Source organism: Xylocopa sonorina, chromosome 1 (assembly GCF_050948175.1).
Source record: "Xylocopa sonorina isolate GNS202 chromosome 1, iyXylSono1_principal, whole genome shotgun sequence".
NCBI lineage: Eukaryota > Metazoa > Arthropoda > Insecta > Hymenoptera > Apidae > Xylocopa > Xylocopa sonorina.
In genome coordinates, this window is record NC_135193.1 from 1,231,185 (window position 1) to 1,250,287 (window position 19,103).

The window sequence follows — 19,103 nt, forward strand, 5'->3', positions numbered from 1 at the left end:
ATAATAAATGTGACTATAAATATCTCCAGTCTGTTCGTAAATAATTGCCTTAATTGCCAGATGCACGAATGCGCGCTCATACGATACGGAAAAAAAATTCGATGCAAATATGGCACGGATCTCGTCGGTTGGGCTATTGTTAACCACTAATCGTCTTTTCTCGGTAGTGAAGCTTGTTTCGTTGCTTTCTTTTGCATGGCACGAACGTCACGGTGTCCTAAAACACTGTAAACAAACGGAAAAGAAAAAGAAAATAAAAAAGAAGATGCAAAGGTTATAGCGTACGAAATTTTTATTACACAACTTTATTCACGGGCCATATTAGCGCTGTTTTCCATCCACATTCGAATTATAGAAAAGTTTTTATTGAGCATAGTGTGTTACACGTTACAATAGTAATAATAATTAATGATCGTAATAAAGGTGAGAGTAAATTGATAATCAACAATATTACCATTACTTCTGCTGCTTTTTTTTTTTGTTGGGTTTCTCGTTTTGTTAACAAATAAAAATTATCTCGCGTGGAAAAGTAAGTTACACTTACAAAAGGGACAGATAGGAGTCCAGGGAGATTTAGATTAGGATAAATTGAGGAGGAGTAATAGGTGATATAAAACGGTACTCTTTTACAAACTCCTGATTCGTTACGGCTTGACTAGCATATTAGAAGCATTTACGTTACGGTTAAATCGTAATCAATTAAGATTTTTCTGTCTTGTGCTGGGAAGGGGTGGGTTGGGGGTGTGTTATGATGATCGAAAGCGCGTTTAATTGCGACGAGGATTATTAATTACGATATTATAGGTATCAATGACAATAATAATAATAAAAAAAAAAGAATTATTAATTTCGTAATAAATTAGGTACGACGTATAATAAAGGAGAAAAATGTACATTTATAAATCGCTAATAATTATTATCGTTACACGGTATCATCGAGGGTTACACATCGTTATTTTTTATCGTTATCGTTCGTTTTTTTTTCATTCTTTCTTTTTTCTTATTCAGAGAATAATGCAACAATTGCAAGGCTGATTTGTACGAGAGTTTCAGTAGTAAAATATTCGCTCCACGACTTGATACCCCGGACCCCACCCCGAACTCCGCGTACATACATCCCCCGAAAAAAGAAACGTGATCGAACTCTGCTCGTTATTCAATTACTCGTTTCTAGAGAGAAAGAGGAAGAGAGACAGATAGATAGAGAGTGATAGAGAGAGAAAGAGAGAGAGAGAGAGAGAGAGAGAGAGACAGAGAGAGACTAATTAGTTCCACAGCCTTTTATAATAATAATATTAGGTGAGCAAATCAGCCTGGCAGATTCGTAGAAAGGAAAAAGCGACGCGTGCGCGACAAAGAAAAGAAATGTGGGGGGAAACGTCCGACGAGTGATAGTAAAATATTGTATACAACTTCCCAATAAATATGCGACGTCCGCCTAAAGTACAGATTGCTTGTGTAATCCGCCAACGTAGCGTCGAGATGGTACTTAAAATAGAGTCTAAACTAGCCTTTTTCGTGCTCCTAAGTCTAACGTTTAATTTGTGTCAACGGGGGCATGTCCCCTACGGTTTTTACTCGGCTATAGGCTTGAACCACTCCTAACCGAGGTCATTCGGACGTCTCTGCTTTCGTTTCAGACGTCAGTCATTCAAAGAATATAAAATCGATGATGGCAAAGAAGTAACAACTCATAGTGAAAATTCAAGTATTAAAATTGCAATGGAGTTATATTTAAAAGATATAAAAATTAACTGTTGGAAAACAGTAAGTAAAACTGATCAAATGTTATTAAAATAGCATAGTGGCAACATTATCCTTTGTTACCAACGTCATAGTGTGATGCATGGATTTTAATTTAATATCGAAGTACCTATAGATAATTTAAAATTTAAGGATATTATTACCGTCTAAATTTGGTACAATCGACTTATTTATTTATTGCAAAAATTTTAAACGCCTGCATTTTGATTCATGAAGCCAATTGGCAATGGAGCCCTCGTATTAGCAAAGAGACATAGCAGAGACATTAGGGTGACCTCAATTTTGTAAAAAACGTACATTGTTTTTTTGGAGAAGTGGATTTCGAGCTCGAAAAACGCGTACAGTAGATTTTTATCGACTAAAAACGTCGAAAAACCTTTGCTTCTTTGACTGGAGGAGAACAATCAACGTAGTCCCCTCGAATCGAGCCCTACCTTACCGACGAAACTGGATCACTAGCTTCGTCGTTGTAGAGCTTCGTAAAATATCGAATACTGAGTAATACACGATCCTTTATTTTCGTTCGATTCACGTGATCGTTACGTAGAAGCGATCGTTCGGCGGAAAATTCATTCGAACCTTGTCCTCAGTGCTAACAGAGTCCCGACGCAGTGCGATTTTACGCTCTAGCACCTGCTTGAAAGCAAAGTAAATCCGACTGAATACTAATCGCTCGATCGTTGATCGTGTTCTGCTTTGTCAACTGGATTCTTTAGCTGCGTCTGATTTAAACCTTTCCTTTTTTTTTCTTTCGAGAACATTTCTTGCTACGCATTGCACTGCTAGATTGCACTATAGTCACCCTGGGCAACCATAAAGTTCAATTCTTTGGATGGCCGCAGCTAAAGAATGCTCTCCGATTATTTAATTAATTGGCAAGAATTTGAATGAAGGGTGACCAACAAAAATAATGATGATCGCAATGATTTAAAATACCAAATGTGCGAGAGCATAGGTCTAGATAAACACGATTTACGAATAATAATGCACGGTTACTCCTTTACTGCCTACACTGATTTATATTGTACAGAATATTTACGGCTCTTCCAAAATGGCGTCGTGATTTTCAAGTTATTTCAACAAGTAGTGCATTTCCAATTGTTTGTTTCGAATTCTTATTGTGTAATCAGTCCAATTGTCAAAATGGCTACTTGTAATCATTGTGAATCAGTTTGATGATTTTCTTCATTCGAATTGCTGCACAAGTCTACGCTACAAACTATGGGCAGAAGAGACTCTACGTTTCTAAAATTAAACATCGGTCGCTTTCAATGAAAATTTGTCACCTTACGTTGATTCGTTCGAAGGTTTTCTATGTCCGGCAGTGTTCGAGTATACTCTAGGACCTGATTACCCAAGAGTATTTGTGCTCGAGATTAAAGAATTCGTTATTCTGTTCGTATTTACGTGCGCGAAGAACGAGACTACCGAAAAGGGAAACACGGTGCTAGCAACGAACCTAACACGAAGGGTAGAGACATAGTTTACCCTAAGCAGCCCATGGTCGCGAACCTTATTAAGAACTAGTTCTGGGCCAGGCTATCTTCGCGTCGATCCGCTTATAAGCGAAGAGGCAGTGAGAGAGCTCTTGTGGACACTCGTGGTCGCCAAGTAAGGTTTCTGTAACAGAAAAATCAGAAACTACATCAATTTTTCGCTTTGTTGATAGGTTTCTAATATTTGGATTCTCTATGCTTGACTATGCTTTGGTATTTATTCCACAACTTTTCGTTCCCCTAAACTTCTATTCTACCAATTTATTTTTCCAATAATGTAATTTTTTATTTACACATATGTATACATGTGTGTATAGCGAAAAGTGAGAACAATTTCAGGCAATCATTACCTTCTCCTTGGACTAACTTGAATAGCCCGTAGTCCTGGGGATTGGTGCACCTGATCTTGTGCGCGAGGATGCGACAGATCTCTCTGGTGTTCATGTTCGGTCGCACAGGCAACGTTCTGGTGTTCAGGGATCCGTGAAGTTCATCTGGTACTAAGATTCGTAGTACGGATGAACAGTCTGGTGTTCCACAGCCCTGAAATTTCCAAGCAACAACTTCCAGTCACGCTCTCACTGATATAAAACATCTACATCCCAACGAACTTCTTGATAGATATAGAAAAAAAGAGAAAAATACTTTTATCTAAATGAAAACCCTCCATCTGGACTCTGTGGGGACACATTTACCATGAATTCCTTAATCGACAAGAAAAGTTAAATATGTGTCTACGAAATTGAAGTATTTTACTCTAAACTCGTTTACGATGCTTCAGAGGCCAGCGTCAGCGAAGTCGCTTACGTTTAACGTGGACATCGTTCCCTGGCTGGACTTGAACGTCTTCAAAACGTGAACTGCGCTGGACAATGTCGTCAAGTAGTATCCCCCTTCGCCGGTGAGAAGAGAGGGATGAAGCAGGCCCCACATGTACTCAGCCTCCACCTCAGCGTCCATAACCCTGCCGCGTACCAGCACCCAAACCAGAAGAGGGAGGAGGTCATCGGCGCCCAGCGTTACGTGTCTGCCAGAATTCGCGTGCTTTACCTGGAGAAATATATCGGTTAATAACGCGGGTAAAAGAAGTATCGTGCGAAAAGCGATCGCAGGAGAGCCACTCACGGAGTTGAAGATCGCCGAAATGGCCGCTAAGAGGTTCTCCAACTTGTCCAATGGCGAATCCGCTTTCTGTAGACGGTCGATGTACTTGAGGATTCGCTGCAGACTGGACTCGGATGGAGGTACGATCTTTGGCTGTAAACGAGAGTATGGACGATGCTTTAATGGGGTATTCTACTTTGAAAATTTCTATGATCATAGCTTCCGGTTATCTTAGCTTGCGATAGTTCGTTGATGAAGTTAGAAATTCTATGCGTCTGTATTATACACGATGGAGAATAGTTAGACAGAGTTGCCTTTAAAATGATACAAGACTTTGATACAACCAAAGCCCACGCTTATTCTCTTCCGAGTCACAATTAAATAAAAGTATTACTCTTGATCTCCGTTATTAAACTCGTCTAGTTGTAAACGTTATAGCGCACGTAAAAGTTTCGACGGCTTAAATTATATCTCGATAAACTTCTTCCTGGAAGAATTGTATATTTCAATTCTGCGATGAATTTTTGTTCACAAATGTTCTATATCTCTGCAATATAATAAAATCATACTTTGAAAAACTACTATTGGCAAACCCCGCTTCAAATTTCCTATTGCTGGCTAAGTTCCTATTCAAAATACAAATAAAGTCTCAGAAAATCGAAAATTCAAAGAAGTGTTTACCAGTGGTTACAGTGTTTCCATTGAAGTGCACAAAAAACATTGAAAACACCTAAAATTCAAACAGATCAACCGAACGGCTAAACTACCCTATAATAGGGGACTAGGATAATCAGTTAGACTTGGAGAACTCCTCTTCAAGAAATACTAACTCGAACGCCGAGATCCTGAATGTGTTTCCCCTGGGCGTGTTGGATGCTCTCCGCGAGTGTCTGCAACGAGCCAGTGGTCGCATAGTGGTCCACAAACAGTCTATAGACGTGTTCCCTGAGCGGTCTGACCACCAGTCCCATCATTACACCCTCCAATATGGCGTCCAGATTCAAGAACTCGTTGGGTTTCAACTTCAGTCTTTCCTTCTCCACTTCCTTCTCGAACTCCCTTTCCCCGTGCTTCACCAGGTAGTTCTTCATCCCGGACATGAACTGGCGCATGTTCCTCATAACTACGTGGGGACTTGCCTCCTTCCCCTCCTTCGTGCATTGGATGAAGTTGTCGATGTTCTGAGAGAAGGTGGTCGTCTTGTCTGCGGCCAGTTGAAGGGCGTAGGACCTTATGGTGGAGCCTGAGCCTCCGTTCTCGCGGTTCCTAAGGGCTTGCAACCTTGGCGGAGCTGCGGAGGGGAAAACGATCGAGTTAGAGGCGTTTCAAGTTTTGTAAAGCATAAGCGGATAGGGTTAATAATAGTTGTCCAGGGGTTTGTGATATTGGGGGATCGGTGAAGAGGATGAAATTATGTTGGGGTTCAATTTGATTAGAAGAATACTTTTTCGTAGTTTGCGATCGTGGAGCAGCTGTAGAGTGGAGCAAGTTGGGTTAAGAATATTTATAATCTTGGAGGAGTTGTAGAGCTGAAAAATATATTAGGTTGGTAAGATTAGAGTACGATTAAAATAGAGGACAGAAAATAGAATATCAAGGGATAACGAAATAATTAAATATTATTTTTCTAGTTATGAAAAGAGATAGAAATTAACGATGGTTTCGAGTGTTAACAATTTTGAAGAGACTGTGGCACAAAAACAAAGTTAAGTTAGAAGAGTGCGGAACTCGATAACAATGGAGGAAACGAGAACCAGAATGGTGGAGTTTAGGGGTAGGTGATCTAGAGTAGAAAATTGATTTTAGAGGAGCTATAGTCGGTTCTAGATAGACCGTGCAGAAATCATTTTGCGCTTTGTTGCTTTCTTCTCGCCCGCGGAGTTATTTTATTCTTTATCTATAATTGGTACTGAATTATTAATTCTATCCCAGATAATGTTAATAATAATAATAATAATAATAATGCCTGAGGCGTCGATAAAGAAGAGTCAACATTGAAATAATAGCCTAGATAGGAGATAGCGGGTGAAGAATGAACATTCTTTGGATCCACTTGTAGGAATGTACTCGCACTTCGACATTAGTGTTCAAGAATTTCGATTCCAACTTTTTTAACTCTGTATCTTCGTAAATGGCTAGACATACATCGTGGGGTGTTATCTTATCAATAGTGAACTACTAATGATCGTGGAATTCTAAAATAAGTGAAATACGCTTCAAAACATTGTAAATAGATTTTATCTGTACACGCGGTTACAAAGATAGGAGTTCGATTCTCCTTCGCTGCCGAGAAACATCCGCTCGAAGGAAAGAAGCCACTTCCGTTCTCGAAATGGAAGGATTTCGAAAGACATTTGAAACCAACCGGCAGATTCAACAATAATCGAACGCTGAAAATTTTGCTGGACGGAAAATTTGGGAAATTCTGAGGTAGCTTACGTTTAAGAATCTCGATACTGTTTTGCAATCTCCTGCAGAAGCATCGGAACCATCTGCCTATTTTCCGGAAGATGTTCCTGGTCCTCAAGGAGAGATCCTCCTTTTCCCTGTGTATTTTCATCGAACAATTGATCATTTTGCTCGAAACCTTCCAAACTCGTTAACAACTTTGAATCAAACGATAAGCACACCTTGTACTGATCGAGTCAGCTTAAAACTATAAAATTGTTCCAGAGGATTTGACGCGAATTCGTCAAACTTGATCAACTTTCAAAAACAGTGTCCTCCGATTCCGACAAGAATCTTTATCCGCGCGAGAGGAAGGCCTAGCGTTCTTTCAGCAATTTCCAACGATCATTCAGCTTCGGTTGAACTCGCAGAGAGTTCATCAGCTCTCAACAATCTCCCAGCGGAATTACGCGTCCATTTGCATTCTTCCCTCCCAGCAATCGCGTCCTCAACGTTACCAGGGATGCGAATCGGTTTACGCCTCTCTCCGCTCGAAAGGACTTCTCGAGACGGTCCGCTTATTCGGTCCAGGGTTCTGCTTGAAATTATCGACGTTGGCCAAAACTGCAGACTGTCTTCGAGACTGGTTGAACGGTTATCTCGGCGAGCATGGAATCTTACGGACAGATACGCACCCTCCCTCGGAGAAGCTTGCGCGGGGGTGCTCCGTGGCTCGTCGTATTCCGAGAGGGACGACGAACCTCGATCCAATTCGGTTTTTCACTTGAAGAAATTTTCAGAAACGAGAGAGTAGTGTCTCATACAATTTTCTGGACGAATTTCATTATTTTCGAGAATTTATTGAGTTTTGATTTCGAGATGATCGCGACAATTGGTGGAAGATATTTCGCTGGCTACCGGCGAAGGCATCAGATTTAATTTCTGAGTTTGTTTTTCCTACTTAGTTCTAAATTTCTGTAAACGTCGCACAATAAAATGTTCTCTCTCCGAATCGAACTGTTCAGAGATGGTTTTGCAATTTTCTCGCTCTTCTCTGGAAAATAATTCGGTCGCCGAGCGACCGGAAATCGATGCCAAAATACTCGAAACTTGCTCACGAAACGTTCATTCGCGTAGTTCGAAACTATAAACACCGTCGACTATCGTCAGCAGGCTGCCGCAAAGTTTACCAAATATCGAACACGCGCGTGTGGATGATCCGAACGCTAACACGAGGGTTCGCGTGGCCTCACCGTCGATGGACTGACTGACACTGAACGATCGGCAGCGCTATCGGGAAAGGTAGCCGCTCGCGTACTTTATGGTTATGGTTAGTAGAGGGGATCGTTGGATCTGTTTCCGAGTCTGAATCTCGCCGATTTTGCGAATACCCTTACTGTAGGTAAGAATTTTGGCCATTCCCAGGGGGCCCTCCTGTGGGAGCTGTTGAGGGTGGAGGGTGCTCTTGAGTTTTGGGGAAATTCCTAGCGATTGTTCAAGGTTTGCTACGGTAACTTGGGTTCCTGATAATCTACCATTTATCTACGATACGATTCAATCTTGCTCCTTCAAATTCTTTTTCTTCCTTCTCTTTTTTCGGAAATTGCATTAATAAATTTCCTGTATCTTTCTTGCGATATTAAAAAGTTTCTCCGAGAAACGAAAACATATTTATAGCAAAAAAGCGTTCCTTTCAATTATAATGTTGTCTATATTACGAACTCGCATGCGAAGAAGCTGAGTTTTTCAAATATCGTCGTCGATAATTAACCAGATAACATTCGAATGGTAATCAGAAGCGATATCTTGGTCACCAACTTTGCAGGCGGTCTAACGGCTACTACGTATTTGCGATGGCGTTCTGGAGAAAGGAGTGGAAGTTCCTCCGCGTCGTATTAAGTTAAGTGGGAGGTAACAGTTGATCAAAATGAAAAATTAAATGATGGAAAGTTACTCGATTAATTTTGAAAGTTTCATTTTAGTGGCATTAAAATTGAAAAGAATTGCATTGTTTTCTTGTACCTGGGAAAAGCTTTCTTGATTTTCGATATTTGATGTTTGATGAGAAATGTAAAATATTGCTAATTATAAATAAAATAGCCCATTTGAAAATGATGGTGACCAAAAATCACTAAGATATTTATTTCAATTATACTTGTTAAAAACCCTCACAAATAAATTGTGAAAAGTAAACTTTTTATTAAGTTAATTAAGGCGCGTTGCGTTTCTTTGCAAATAAATTAGCTATACTACATCGGAACGAGCGTCTAAATTATTTCCAGCTACTCTGCTCGATGGACCGCCGGTATCAAACAACCCCACGAACAACGGTAAGCCTTGAACTTCGGAGATGACAACGATCGCTTCGAGCTACGCGACATACGCGAGTTTGCTTATTCCAGCGGTCGACACCGCATAAACTATTCCAATTTGTTGCCAAAGCTAGCCATTATAGACCGCTTTACAGGTTCCCCTGTTCGTCGAGCGCAAACGCGAAGATGGAACTGCCATCAATGCTTCCGCGAAACTTGCGCGGGAACTTGTAATCGCCTGGCTGGATGGTTTATCGCGTTCGATGCATGCAAAACGAGTTTTCTTCGAGACGAATCTTTGATCGAGGAAAGCAATTGAAGCGAACAATGTACTGTCGATGGATTATTTTCGAAAAAATAATAGTTTCATATTTTATTTTATGAATCTACTCTCGTTACTTCCTCTACGAGCAGAATACAAATTTCCAGTTTTTTTCGTGATTTTTTTAATAATCCTCACTTGTAAAAAAGTTAGAAAGTTTAAAAAAAAATCGTAAAAGAGACTGGCAGGCGGAAATTCCCAATGGAGATTTTTTATCGATCAGAAACTTCCACCGTAATTTCTTCCATTTATTTAACTAGCACTAAGTAAAAACTACGAAAGTCCGTTTTAAACAAATCGCGTCCAAATATTGTCGCAACCCTCTTTTGAATTGGGCCATTGAGAGCCCTGGTGTCGCAAGTGTCGGAGCCTGGTGACAAAATGAGTTAAGAGTAAGGCTGCATCACGTAAACCCGTGTGCAAATTTCGCTAATTTTTTCTCATACCTCACGAGACGCGTTATTTGTCATAACGAACTTCATTGAACTATAATGTTACGATTTCACACCGGATAATTGTTAATCTTTAGTTTCCTAAGAAGAAGTATTATTTCTTTATCGTTTCGATATTGATCTCTTGATTAATGTATTGTTTAATAATTATGATTATTACGAATTATTTCTCGTTGCTTTATCATTGTAATTATAAAGCATTTTGGAAAATAATATCGTTTCGCGATTCTTGCAAATTACTTTGGAAATCAATTTTACTTCTGAAGAATATATTATTTTATAATTTCACTATTTTTCTTCACTTTTTTACAAAAAATAGTGCAATTTTCTTCTTCTGTTTCACTGGCCATTCTATTTTATAAATATACAAGACAAAGTTTTCTCCGTTTCGATGCAAATTTGTATAAATTAAAAATCTACAAAATTAATAGGGGTTGTTGTTTTAATAAAATAAATATATTTTCGATGTCCCCCTGTGGTGCAGATTTGTTATTTTAATTATAACATAATTACGCATCGTGAACACACGGAACGCACAGACTTCGTAACATATCGATGATAACTACGCGAAAAAAACGTGGTAATGAGGATGTGTTGTCGGCTGAAAGGCGGTGCGCTAACGAATATTTATGTTATAAACATAAACATATATACGCGTTGCTGAGGAGGGGTGATAACCGTGGAATGATAAATGCCTGTATCGTGGGACAATAAAATCGTTACCCCGACATGTGTTACTGACAATACGTCATAGGAGAGAAAACATTTCTGTTTCGATAACGACAGATTTGTTGCCCGATGTGTTTCTACCGATTCCTCTTTTTGCACAAGGATAAGAATGCTTAAACCATTTTCTTCCTCGATTTTTATTCATTCTAATTTTCTTAAGTAACATACGTAACTTAACATACGTAACTTTTGGAGGAAATATAAAATAATTAATTTTATTATTCGGCACAATAATTATGTAAAAGAAAATTTTGTCATTTCTAATTAAAGTTTCTCGAGGATACTATTCATTTTTTTTATCGCATATTATACTAATTTTCCACATCGTTTTTGGTATCTTTTTACTGTAGTATTTCTGTAAAAATATACGAAATAGTTTTTCAACTGAATATAAGTATAATAAGAATAATTTCCTAATTTCCACTTTCATTCCTATAAGATTTTTTCACTGACATTCAAGGCGCGACCGAACAATAAGGAACCAATAAGGAATCGAGGACAATTAGGAATAGAAATAGTCGGCGTGAATGCGTTAATAGTCTCGAACCAGAATTCTGCAAATGTTATGGATCGTCCACTTGCCACGGTGTACCTTAAGGAGTTCCAGGTCAGAATTTTGCTCGTTTATTGCGCTTTTATTGCTGCGCACCGTGAATTTCCATTCGTCCTGACGTTCTCATTGTGAAGCGTTCGCTAGGAGGAAAGTTTATTGCCAGTGGAAAATTTTGAGAGCTACGTGTAGGAAGAATAGATAAATGTATGCGTGTCAAGTCAGAAATTAAAGTGTTAAACGTTAGGAAAGTTGATTTTTATTCATTAGTGTTATTGCAGGTGCAATTAAATAGCGAGACAAGATCGGGAACTGTGTAATGGTTCTGCTTATCTGTCTGTCTAGATCTATTAATTCATGCTAATCTTGTAATTATGCGTGAATTCTTATAAATATTCATTTAGATGAACGTTTAATGCAATGGTAAGACTAAAAGCTTTGGCGATAATACGCAGACTTTGATCTCGAGTTCGGCCGAAATATTTGATATCGCTTTGTAACTTTTCTACAGCATTTTTTATACCGTTCCATATTTATTCTTAATTTTTTCTCAATTCATCTACCTCCATTATAATTTAGAAATTAAAAATTTTTACAATTCTCTCCCTTAATTTCTATTTTCATTTCCCCCTATTTATAAATTTCAAAATTCCTATTTTCTTAAGAAATTTTCTTTAAGAAGAGAGAGAAATCATAGACATTTAAAATCCGCGTTAAACGTAGGATAAACATTTTCTTTGTAAATATTTGCAACGAAAAATTGTGAATCTTTACAATAAATGATCGAACATCTCGCTAACCGAACATCTCTCTCTCTCTCTCTCTCTCTCTCTCTCTCTCTCTCTCTCTCTCTCTCTCTCTGTCATCTGTTATCGATCAGCCAACTCGCGGTACTATCCATGACCTCGATGTGAGCACCGATATACTTTCCGCGTGTGACAATGCACTTGCGCGATTTCTTCGCTGAGTCAGCTGTTGCACAGTTGCCGATAAATAATCTTATGTTTATGTTCGAGTGGTATGCTTCGTCTATAGTTTATTTAACTGCTGCAGTTTCAATTGAATTGTACGCAGTTCTATCGTCAAGGTTAGATGAGTACATTTGAGTGAGAAGAGGTTGATTGCGGTTTCACGCGAAAAATTGGGAAGCAACAGATTATTGGTCTTTTAAGTGGTTTTATGTATATTAGTTCTGTGCGGTGGGTTTGAATAACAAGTTTTCTTATCTAAGTAAAAATTTACAAAGTTTTCGTATCTAAGGAAAAACTTACAAAGAAGAGGATCCAGGCGTTCCCTGAAACTCTTGTTCCTCTTCATTCTCTCCACGTCGCTTTCATCCGTCTCTAACTGTGTTTCCCACTCGGAAGAGTCATATGTTTGGTCCTTCCTAGAGTCCCCGGCGTCCACCCTCTCGTTTCTCTTCTCCACGTTGTCGTACGAGGAGTTCCTGTCGCTGTACAGCGACTCCGACGTGTCCGGCGGCTTCAACAGCTCTGGGTACCTGGTGAACCACCCGAAAAATACGATTAACCTATCGATCATTCCATCGCTTCGTTAATCTTTAATTCACCATTACCAAAAATATTAAGATCACTCGTAGTTTTCAACGTGCCTCATAGAAATCTGGTACAATTTTAATTACAAATTTCTACTCTTATCTGTACTACAAGAAATTAACAAGCAAGGTATTTGGAAGACTGCACAGAGAATAGTGTGAAATTATAAATACCGTTTTCAAATAAAATTGTTAAAAGTAATTAGGAATATGTTCGAAGCAACCATCTGTTATCAGCGACGCATTGGTAAGGTCAACAATGAGTGTAGACACGGTTCTCGCTGTGAATGAACCCGGCTTGGAAACTTACCGTTGGAGGATGATACTCTGAACGGTCAAAGTGTTCCCAACAACGTCCCTGTCGCACTCCTCGTCCGGAAACTTTCTGGCCACATTGTCGCCCTCGTAATCCGCATCACAGTCGTAGTCCGGCTCGCCGTCGTCCCCTTCGTTGCCTGCGTTATCAAATTGCCACGTTATCCTCGTCCCTATCTACCCATTCTCTGTATATCCATTGTTTAACGGGGAAACAAACGGACTTTTCAATCAATTTCTACAAATTGCCTTGCTTTATCGATCTACGGTGCGTCACGAAATGTGATTTTTATAAAAATTGAGGGAAAATTGAAAATTGAAAATTTAAGAAGCAAAGTGTCCTATAATAAAGTGTCCTATAATAATATAATAAAATCGTCAAGAGGCCTTAATTGTTAGGAAATATAAATATTAGTAGGAATGAAGTGAGAATTCTTAATCTCAATTTGCTTGAAATTAGAGTTCAATATGAAAGTATAATATTTCACATTTTCGGCATGTTCATGCGTGTAGACAGATTCTTAATGAAAGGCATTCTTTGTATTGCTATATTTGCTTTCTAAATGAGCGATAATTGATCGCACACAAGGCAAGTATTGAATAAATATTCACTTGGATGAAAATTTTTGGGAATTCCTCTAGTTACGATTAGATTACGCGATTGACAGAAGCTCGTGACACGATAATGCGCGTGTGGATTACGAGAGCAATCTGATTTATATGTTTGATCATTTGATTCTATCTCAATTGGGAATTATTTGTCGTTCGACTGATATTTTTACTGATTCCAGACGGAATGATTTGTGGTACGATAACGAGACAAGTCGTTACATCATGTTCTTTGAACTCGTATCCTGAACAACTCAACTGTACTTAAATGAAAGAGAACGTCAAAATAATCAAACGCCATACAAATCCCAAAAAGCACGAACGATTCATGTGAAAGCTACTTAGATAAATAAAATAGAATCTGACCAAGGAAAGAAGAAAATAGCTCACCAATAAACTCCCAACTGGAGTCCACAGCCCAAGAAGTATCATTGAACACCTTGGTCCGTATCTTTGGTGGTTGCACCGGCTTGGCGCGCGGAATCTTCTTCGTTTCCTTGGTACCGAGCCTCTTGGCCAGGTTATCCACGGAAGAAGAGATCAGGGGCGTCTTATCTTCTGTCTCTTCCGGTTCCTCCCAATCAATGGGATGCAGCTGGCTAGGATTGTTCCCTATAGGCGTTTGCAGCCATCCTGGCTCGCTATGTCGATACTTGTTCGTCGCTGGATTGTTCCTGGGTCGCCTTCTGGGTATTATCGCCGCGCCCTGCGCGATGGCGTCCGCTGGTTCCGCGTAAAACGGGCTACCCTGCTTGGATTCCGGCGTTAAGGGGCTGTTGCTCTCTGACTTAGCCAGCATCAACCCCAGTTTGTTCCTGGGAGGTGTCACCGTGTTGGGGCTGTTCAAGGAATTCGCGCTGCCTGCGTGAAACAATGATTATTCTGGATTAGCAAAAAGGATACGTTGCTTTTGGCTTTTCTGTATTTTTACGCACGAATTGGTACATATATACTTACAAACTCGAGACAAAAGGTCAGGTCTCCTCCCCATTCCAGTCTCCTCTGGAGACCCATTGTTCTGCTCCACAGAGCACGGCTTCGCCTCCTGGACAGGTTTGAAGCTGCTGAACTCAGGACTGGTCATCTCCTTGTAACTCAGCTTCTCATTCCCCATCGACTTGTCGTTCCTTACGATCATTCTGTCGGTCCTCACGATCAGTTGCTCGCTGGTCGCCAGCCGTTCGTTGTAATTCCTCTCCGCTGGATTCACGACACGATCGGGGACCATAAGCCGATCGTTCGAGTTCCTCAGTCGATCCTGGGGATTTGTTGGCCCGTCGTTCCTCGCGAGCTTGTCGTTGGGCGACCAGGTGGAATGATTCGACTGGTCAGTCGTGTTCCAGATGTCTTCGTAGTCCGAAATCTTGTCCCCGGGCGAGCTACGATAGTAAGACTCCAGGATGTCCGATTCTTGATAGTGCTGCGAGTTCTTCCGCGCCTCTCGGTCGCGTCTTCGTTTCGATTTGCTCGTGCTGGATGGTGTAGTGGGCGAGAGCACGTTAGGCGTCTTGCCGCCTGTGTTGGGAACCAACTTCGACATTGGGGAGAGCACTGGGGTGGTCGGGGATAAGGGTGACTTCACTGAGAAATTCGAGGTCAGGGATTTGTTCGACGTGACGCTCTGTGGGCTCAGGAGGGACGTGTTGGGGTCCGATGGAGTGTTCTGAAATAGCGAGAGTGCAGAGTTAGCAAGTGATCGACTGGAAGGGGGGAAAAGTTAGCTGAGAGCATCGAAGTCAAGGGCAGTCGTAGAAATTTAGAAATTGGAAACGAGTGTTAGTTATTTTTGATTGTTAAAAATTTAGAAAATTGTCCAATGTAGTATCTTTTAAATTGGAAATATTAAAAATAATATTTGAATTCTAGAAAATTGTTTTGGTTAGAGATTTTTTTAATTCGAGAGTTAAAAATGGAAATATGGGATAATTCAAGAAGTAACAATTAGGGGAACAGTATACAGCTTTCTAAAACTATTCTAGAGTTTCTAGGTTTCCTAAAATCCAAAACCTTATAACAGAGCACATATAGTAGACTTTAGAAATTTTCAATTTTCCACTGTTACAAAGGTTATCACCCGCAAAATCTCAATCTTTGACAAATAAATGTGTTTCCACATTATCTATGATGTACTATAACACTCATGTATTTCAAACCCCTAAACTCTTTCCAATTTTCTACAGCAATCAGCAGAATTCTCTATCAAATTCACAACAAATCCATTACCCAATAGCAGTGTTTATTCTGTACATGTTTCGTTCAATTTTCTTGACTAACATCTTTAGAAAAGCTACAGAAATTTGCGAACCTGCGAACTATTGACGTCGTTCGTTTGATTCACATTGAATGTCACCGTGGTGGTGACGCTGAAATTATTCTGATTCTGCCCCATTCCAGACTTGGCCCATCTGGGAGGCGGTGGTGGGGGCGTCTTCACGTTCTGCCCCACGGAATGATTCACTGCCATGATGCTCCTGATTTCTGGCAGCACAGGCGACGTGGTGCAAGAGAGATTGTTGAACGTCGAGACGTTCTGATGAAAGTTGGTCGTGGACGTGCTAACCGATGTGAATCTGCTGCTCCTGGTCAGCTCGACCACCGTCGATTTCGACGTCTCGGACGCGGTCCTCGACTCGAAGCAGACTCTCGTATCTTGCACTGGGCTAAGCACGTTACTTTCTACGTTGTGCACCACGGGTGATGGGCAACGCACGCTCTGCACCAGGTTGGGCGAGATCAGTTTCTGGGACAGCTTGTCGCTCGGCGAAATCTTCTCTTTCTTCAGGTCCAAAGGCTCGTTGAAAGTTGTGAGGTTCAGCGTGTTCGGCGGCGTCGGTCGGGGCTGTCGAGGCAGCGATGACGCAAACGTCGACGTCGTGATGACGGCTGTGGGCGACGAACTTCCTGCAGGTACGAAAATAAAACGCCGATCAGGGATTAATTTTAGTGCTCGCTGTTTCTTATTTTTTTATCAGTTTGACATTCATTGGTTACTATTTGGAAGAAAATTTTCTGGATTGATGAGAATCTTGGGGTGACTTTTTTCATTGATTGTGTGGTTTGGCAATGGTGAAGTTATGAAAGAGATTTACAAGTTGAGAGAGAAAGAGAAAGAGAGAGAGAGAGAGAGAGAGAGAGAGAGAGAGAGAAGCATTCACGTAAATTGTCATATTGTAACCCTTTGCTAGTATAGCTGATTATAGTATATCTGATTTTAGAAGTACAAAGAGAGTTGTTATTTTAATAACTGTTCTTTCTTCTTTGAAAAATTTTATTCTATAAAAAAATTAATGTTGGAATATCTATTTAAATGATAAATTACTGGTAAAAGTTGGAACTTTATTTTTATTTCAAAATAAAATTCTAATTCGATACTAAATTAGTTACTTACGGGTATCGTGCGACGAAATGGGCGCCAAATTCAGTATGATACTCTCCGTCGTCGGCGTATGAACGTTATTATTGTTGTTATTGTTCAAATTATTATTACCTGCAACAAATAACACCATACCCTCATTACAGTATAACATAACAATATTCACTGCAAACTCTCGAGTTTAATATCAGAGCGTGGTTACAACGATACTTCTCTGTAAAACGAGATTTCGCTCAATATCTTAGCTTCGAACTAACTTTTTACTCTTAAAAATTAAGCGACTCTACTCGTTACTTATTTATTTACTTGGAAAGGATATCTAATTGAACACTGTAATTCAGCTGAGAGAAATGGGACCGCTTTCCGTGGGCCACGAAGGAAGTTAGGCAAGAAAAACGATGAGAAGAGAGCTTGAAATTATTGCTGCTCAATTGATGAACTTACCACCCCGGAAGCTGCTCAAGCTGGACGTGTTGCTGCTGCTGCTCTCCAGCGGTTTCGGGTTCGCCATGGGGTATCTCCAGAATTCCTGACCCAGAAGCGCCAGGGAGGAGAGCTGCTGCCTATTCTTGGCTTCGCGCATCGCCCTTGGCAGTGTCAATTGGACCGGCAATTCGTCACTGTTCCGACCGAGGAAAACAAATAAATCAAGGGGAATTAGCGGTCGAGAGGCCCGTCCGGGCTAATTGAGACGCTGGAACAGCGAATTCGTTGACTGCGTGACGGAGCTAAGGAGTCACTCTGATGAAGGTGCTTGTTTGGAAACGAATATTGATTAACACGTTCACGCCGGGGCGAAAATCTACGTTTCTCCGCGTGAGGCGGGACTGTCTTATCGCGTTACGCTTCGTGGGGCGGGGCAATATCCTTGCGAATTTGAACACGCTTATTGCAAAGGTAAAATTATCTTTTCTTTTACAGAGGCGGTTAGAATATTTTTTGAAATTTTGCCCTTATAAATAATAGATAAAATGGATCTAGAGGATAGTGGTTCGTCTGAAGAATCGACTAATTTTCTGGAAACGCGTGACCTACAAGTGGGTCACGCCGCCCTACGGAGTAGTCAAGTGTGACCCACCGGTGGGTCACGCCGCCCCACGGAACAGTCAAGTGTGACCCACCGGTGGGTCACCCCGGCGTGAACGTGTTAATGGCCCGGTATCGCGATGTTCTAACTAATTTCTGAGGACACTGGAGTCTTTATAATTTTTATGAAAATTCTATCTTACATTATCATTTATATTAATTAAACATTATTTTAAGACGTTATTTGTATTAAATAAATTATCGTAAGCTATTAAGTATATTTGAGAAGTCGTTAATTATAATTTAAGGATGCAAAATAATAATCTTTTATCATGATTGACAATTGTAATTGCGAGTTATGCTACGAATCATATTATTTATCAACATTGTGTAACTGCAAATGCGTTTGATTGAAACGATAGCGTGCGTGATGCTAGTTTTATAGAAACTAAAATATTTTCCAACTGAATAATAAAAGAAACCATTGATGGAACTGATGTACTTCATAATTAAACTCTCTCGTACCAACTGAACTACGTGTCACAGAAATAATGGATCCATGGAAAGTAAAAGTAGAGTTCCAACATGATAAATGAATTCACAATCTCTGAAATGATCACACCCCATTAACATTACCCAAATGATCATAACTCGTTCGTCCATCCCTCCCATACACATCGCAGTTCAACAATTAACATTCTAATAGCTCCTTTAACCGAGTAATCCCATTTACAAAGCGCGATTCCCACCCTTCTCCGATCGTAACCAATAAAACGAGGGAAACAATAGAAAGGACTGATTCTCCGACTGACTATAGGACGTTATCAGATCGTAACGGGGAAGGGGGGAGTGGAAACGCTCATGAATCATTAATCGGGTCTGTTGAGAGGAGAAACGGCGGCGGCGTGTCGATTATCGCGAAAAACCGCGACTTAATGGCGCGAACACTGCTTTCCAGCAGCGCCCATTAGTCGCCTAAATTATCCGCGGACACGATACGGCTGCGACTTTCACCTGGCTGATCGTGTCTGCGCGCGCGGAGGCTCGCATGCACCAGGAATTCGATAAATTATGCAATCGCTACCGATTGCCACGAACTGCGTCCAAC

The 19,103-nt window shown here is 40.3% G+C and overlaps 1 protein-coding gene across 13 annotated transcripts in view; it reads right to left on the reverse strand.

Annotated features, from left to right (window-relative positions):
• Positions 1–2,904: 2,904 nt before the first annotated feature.
• Positions 2,905–19,103, reverse strand: part of Spri (Src homology 2 domain-containing protein sprint) — a 165,931-nt gene continuing 149,732 nt past the window's right edge. For 10 of the 13 annotated variants that reach the window (XM_076908114.1, XM_076908106.1, XM_076908186.1 and 7 more), the window contains 12 exons: positions 17,414–17,589; positions 16,985–17,083; positions 15,902–16,497; positions 14,554–15,259; positions 13,987–14,457; positions 12,983–13,127; positions 12,389–12,618; positions 5,195–5,655; positions 4,386–4,517; positions 4,068–4,310; positions 3,611–3,803; positions 2,905–3,405 (listed from right to left, as the gene is read on the reverse strand). In XM_076908114.1, coding sequence (XP_076764229.1) covers positions 3,281–3,405; positions 3,611–3,803; positions 4,068–4,310; positions 4,386–4,517; positions 5,195–5,655; positions 12,389–12,618; positions 12,983–13,127; positions 13,987–14,457; positions 14,554–15,259; positions 15,902–16,497; positions 16,985–17,083; positions 17,414–17,589 — 3,577 coding nt within the window. In that variant the 3' untranslated portion in view covers positions 2,905–3,280. Of the gene's footprint in view, positions 3,406–3,610; positions 3,874–4,067; positions 4,311–4,385; positions 4,518–5,194; positions 5,656–12,388; positions 12,619–12,982; positions 13,128–13,986; positions 14,458–14,553; positions 15,260–15,901; positions 16,498–16,984; positions 17,084–17,413; positions 17,590–19,103 lie in introns of those variants that run through there. The other 3 variants (XM_076908120.1, XM_076908158.1, XM_076908205.1) reach the window with 2 other exon arrangements.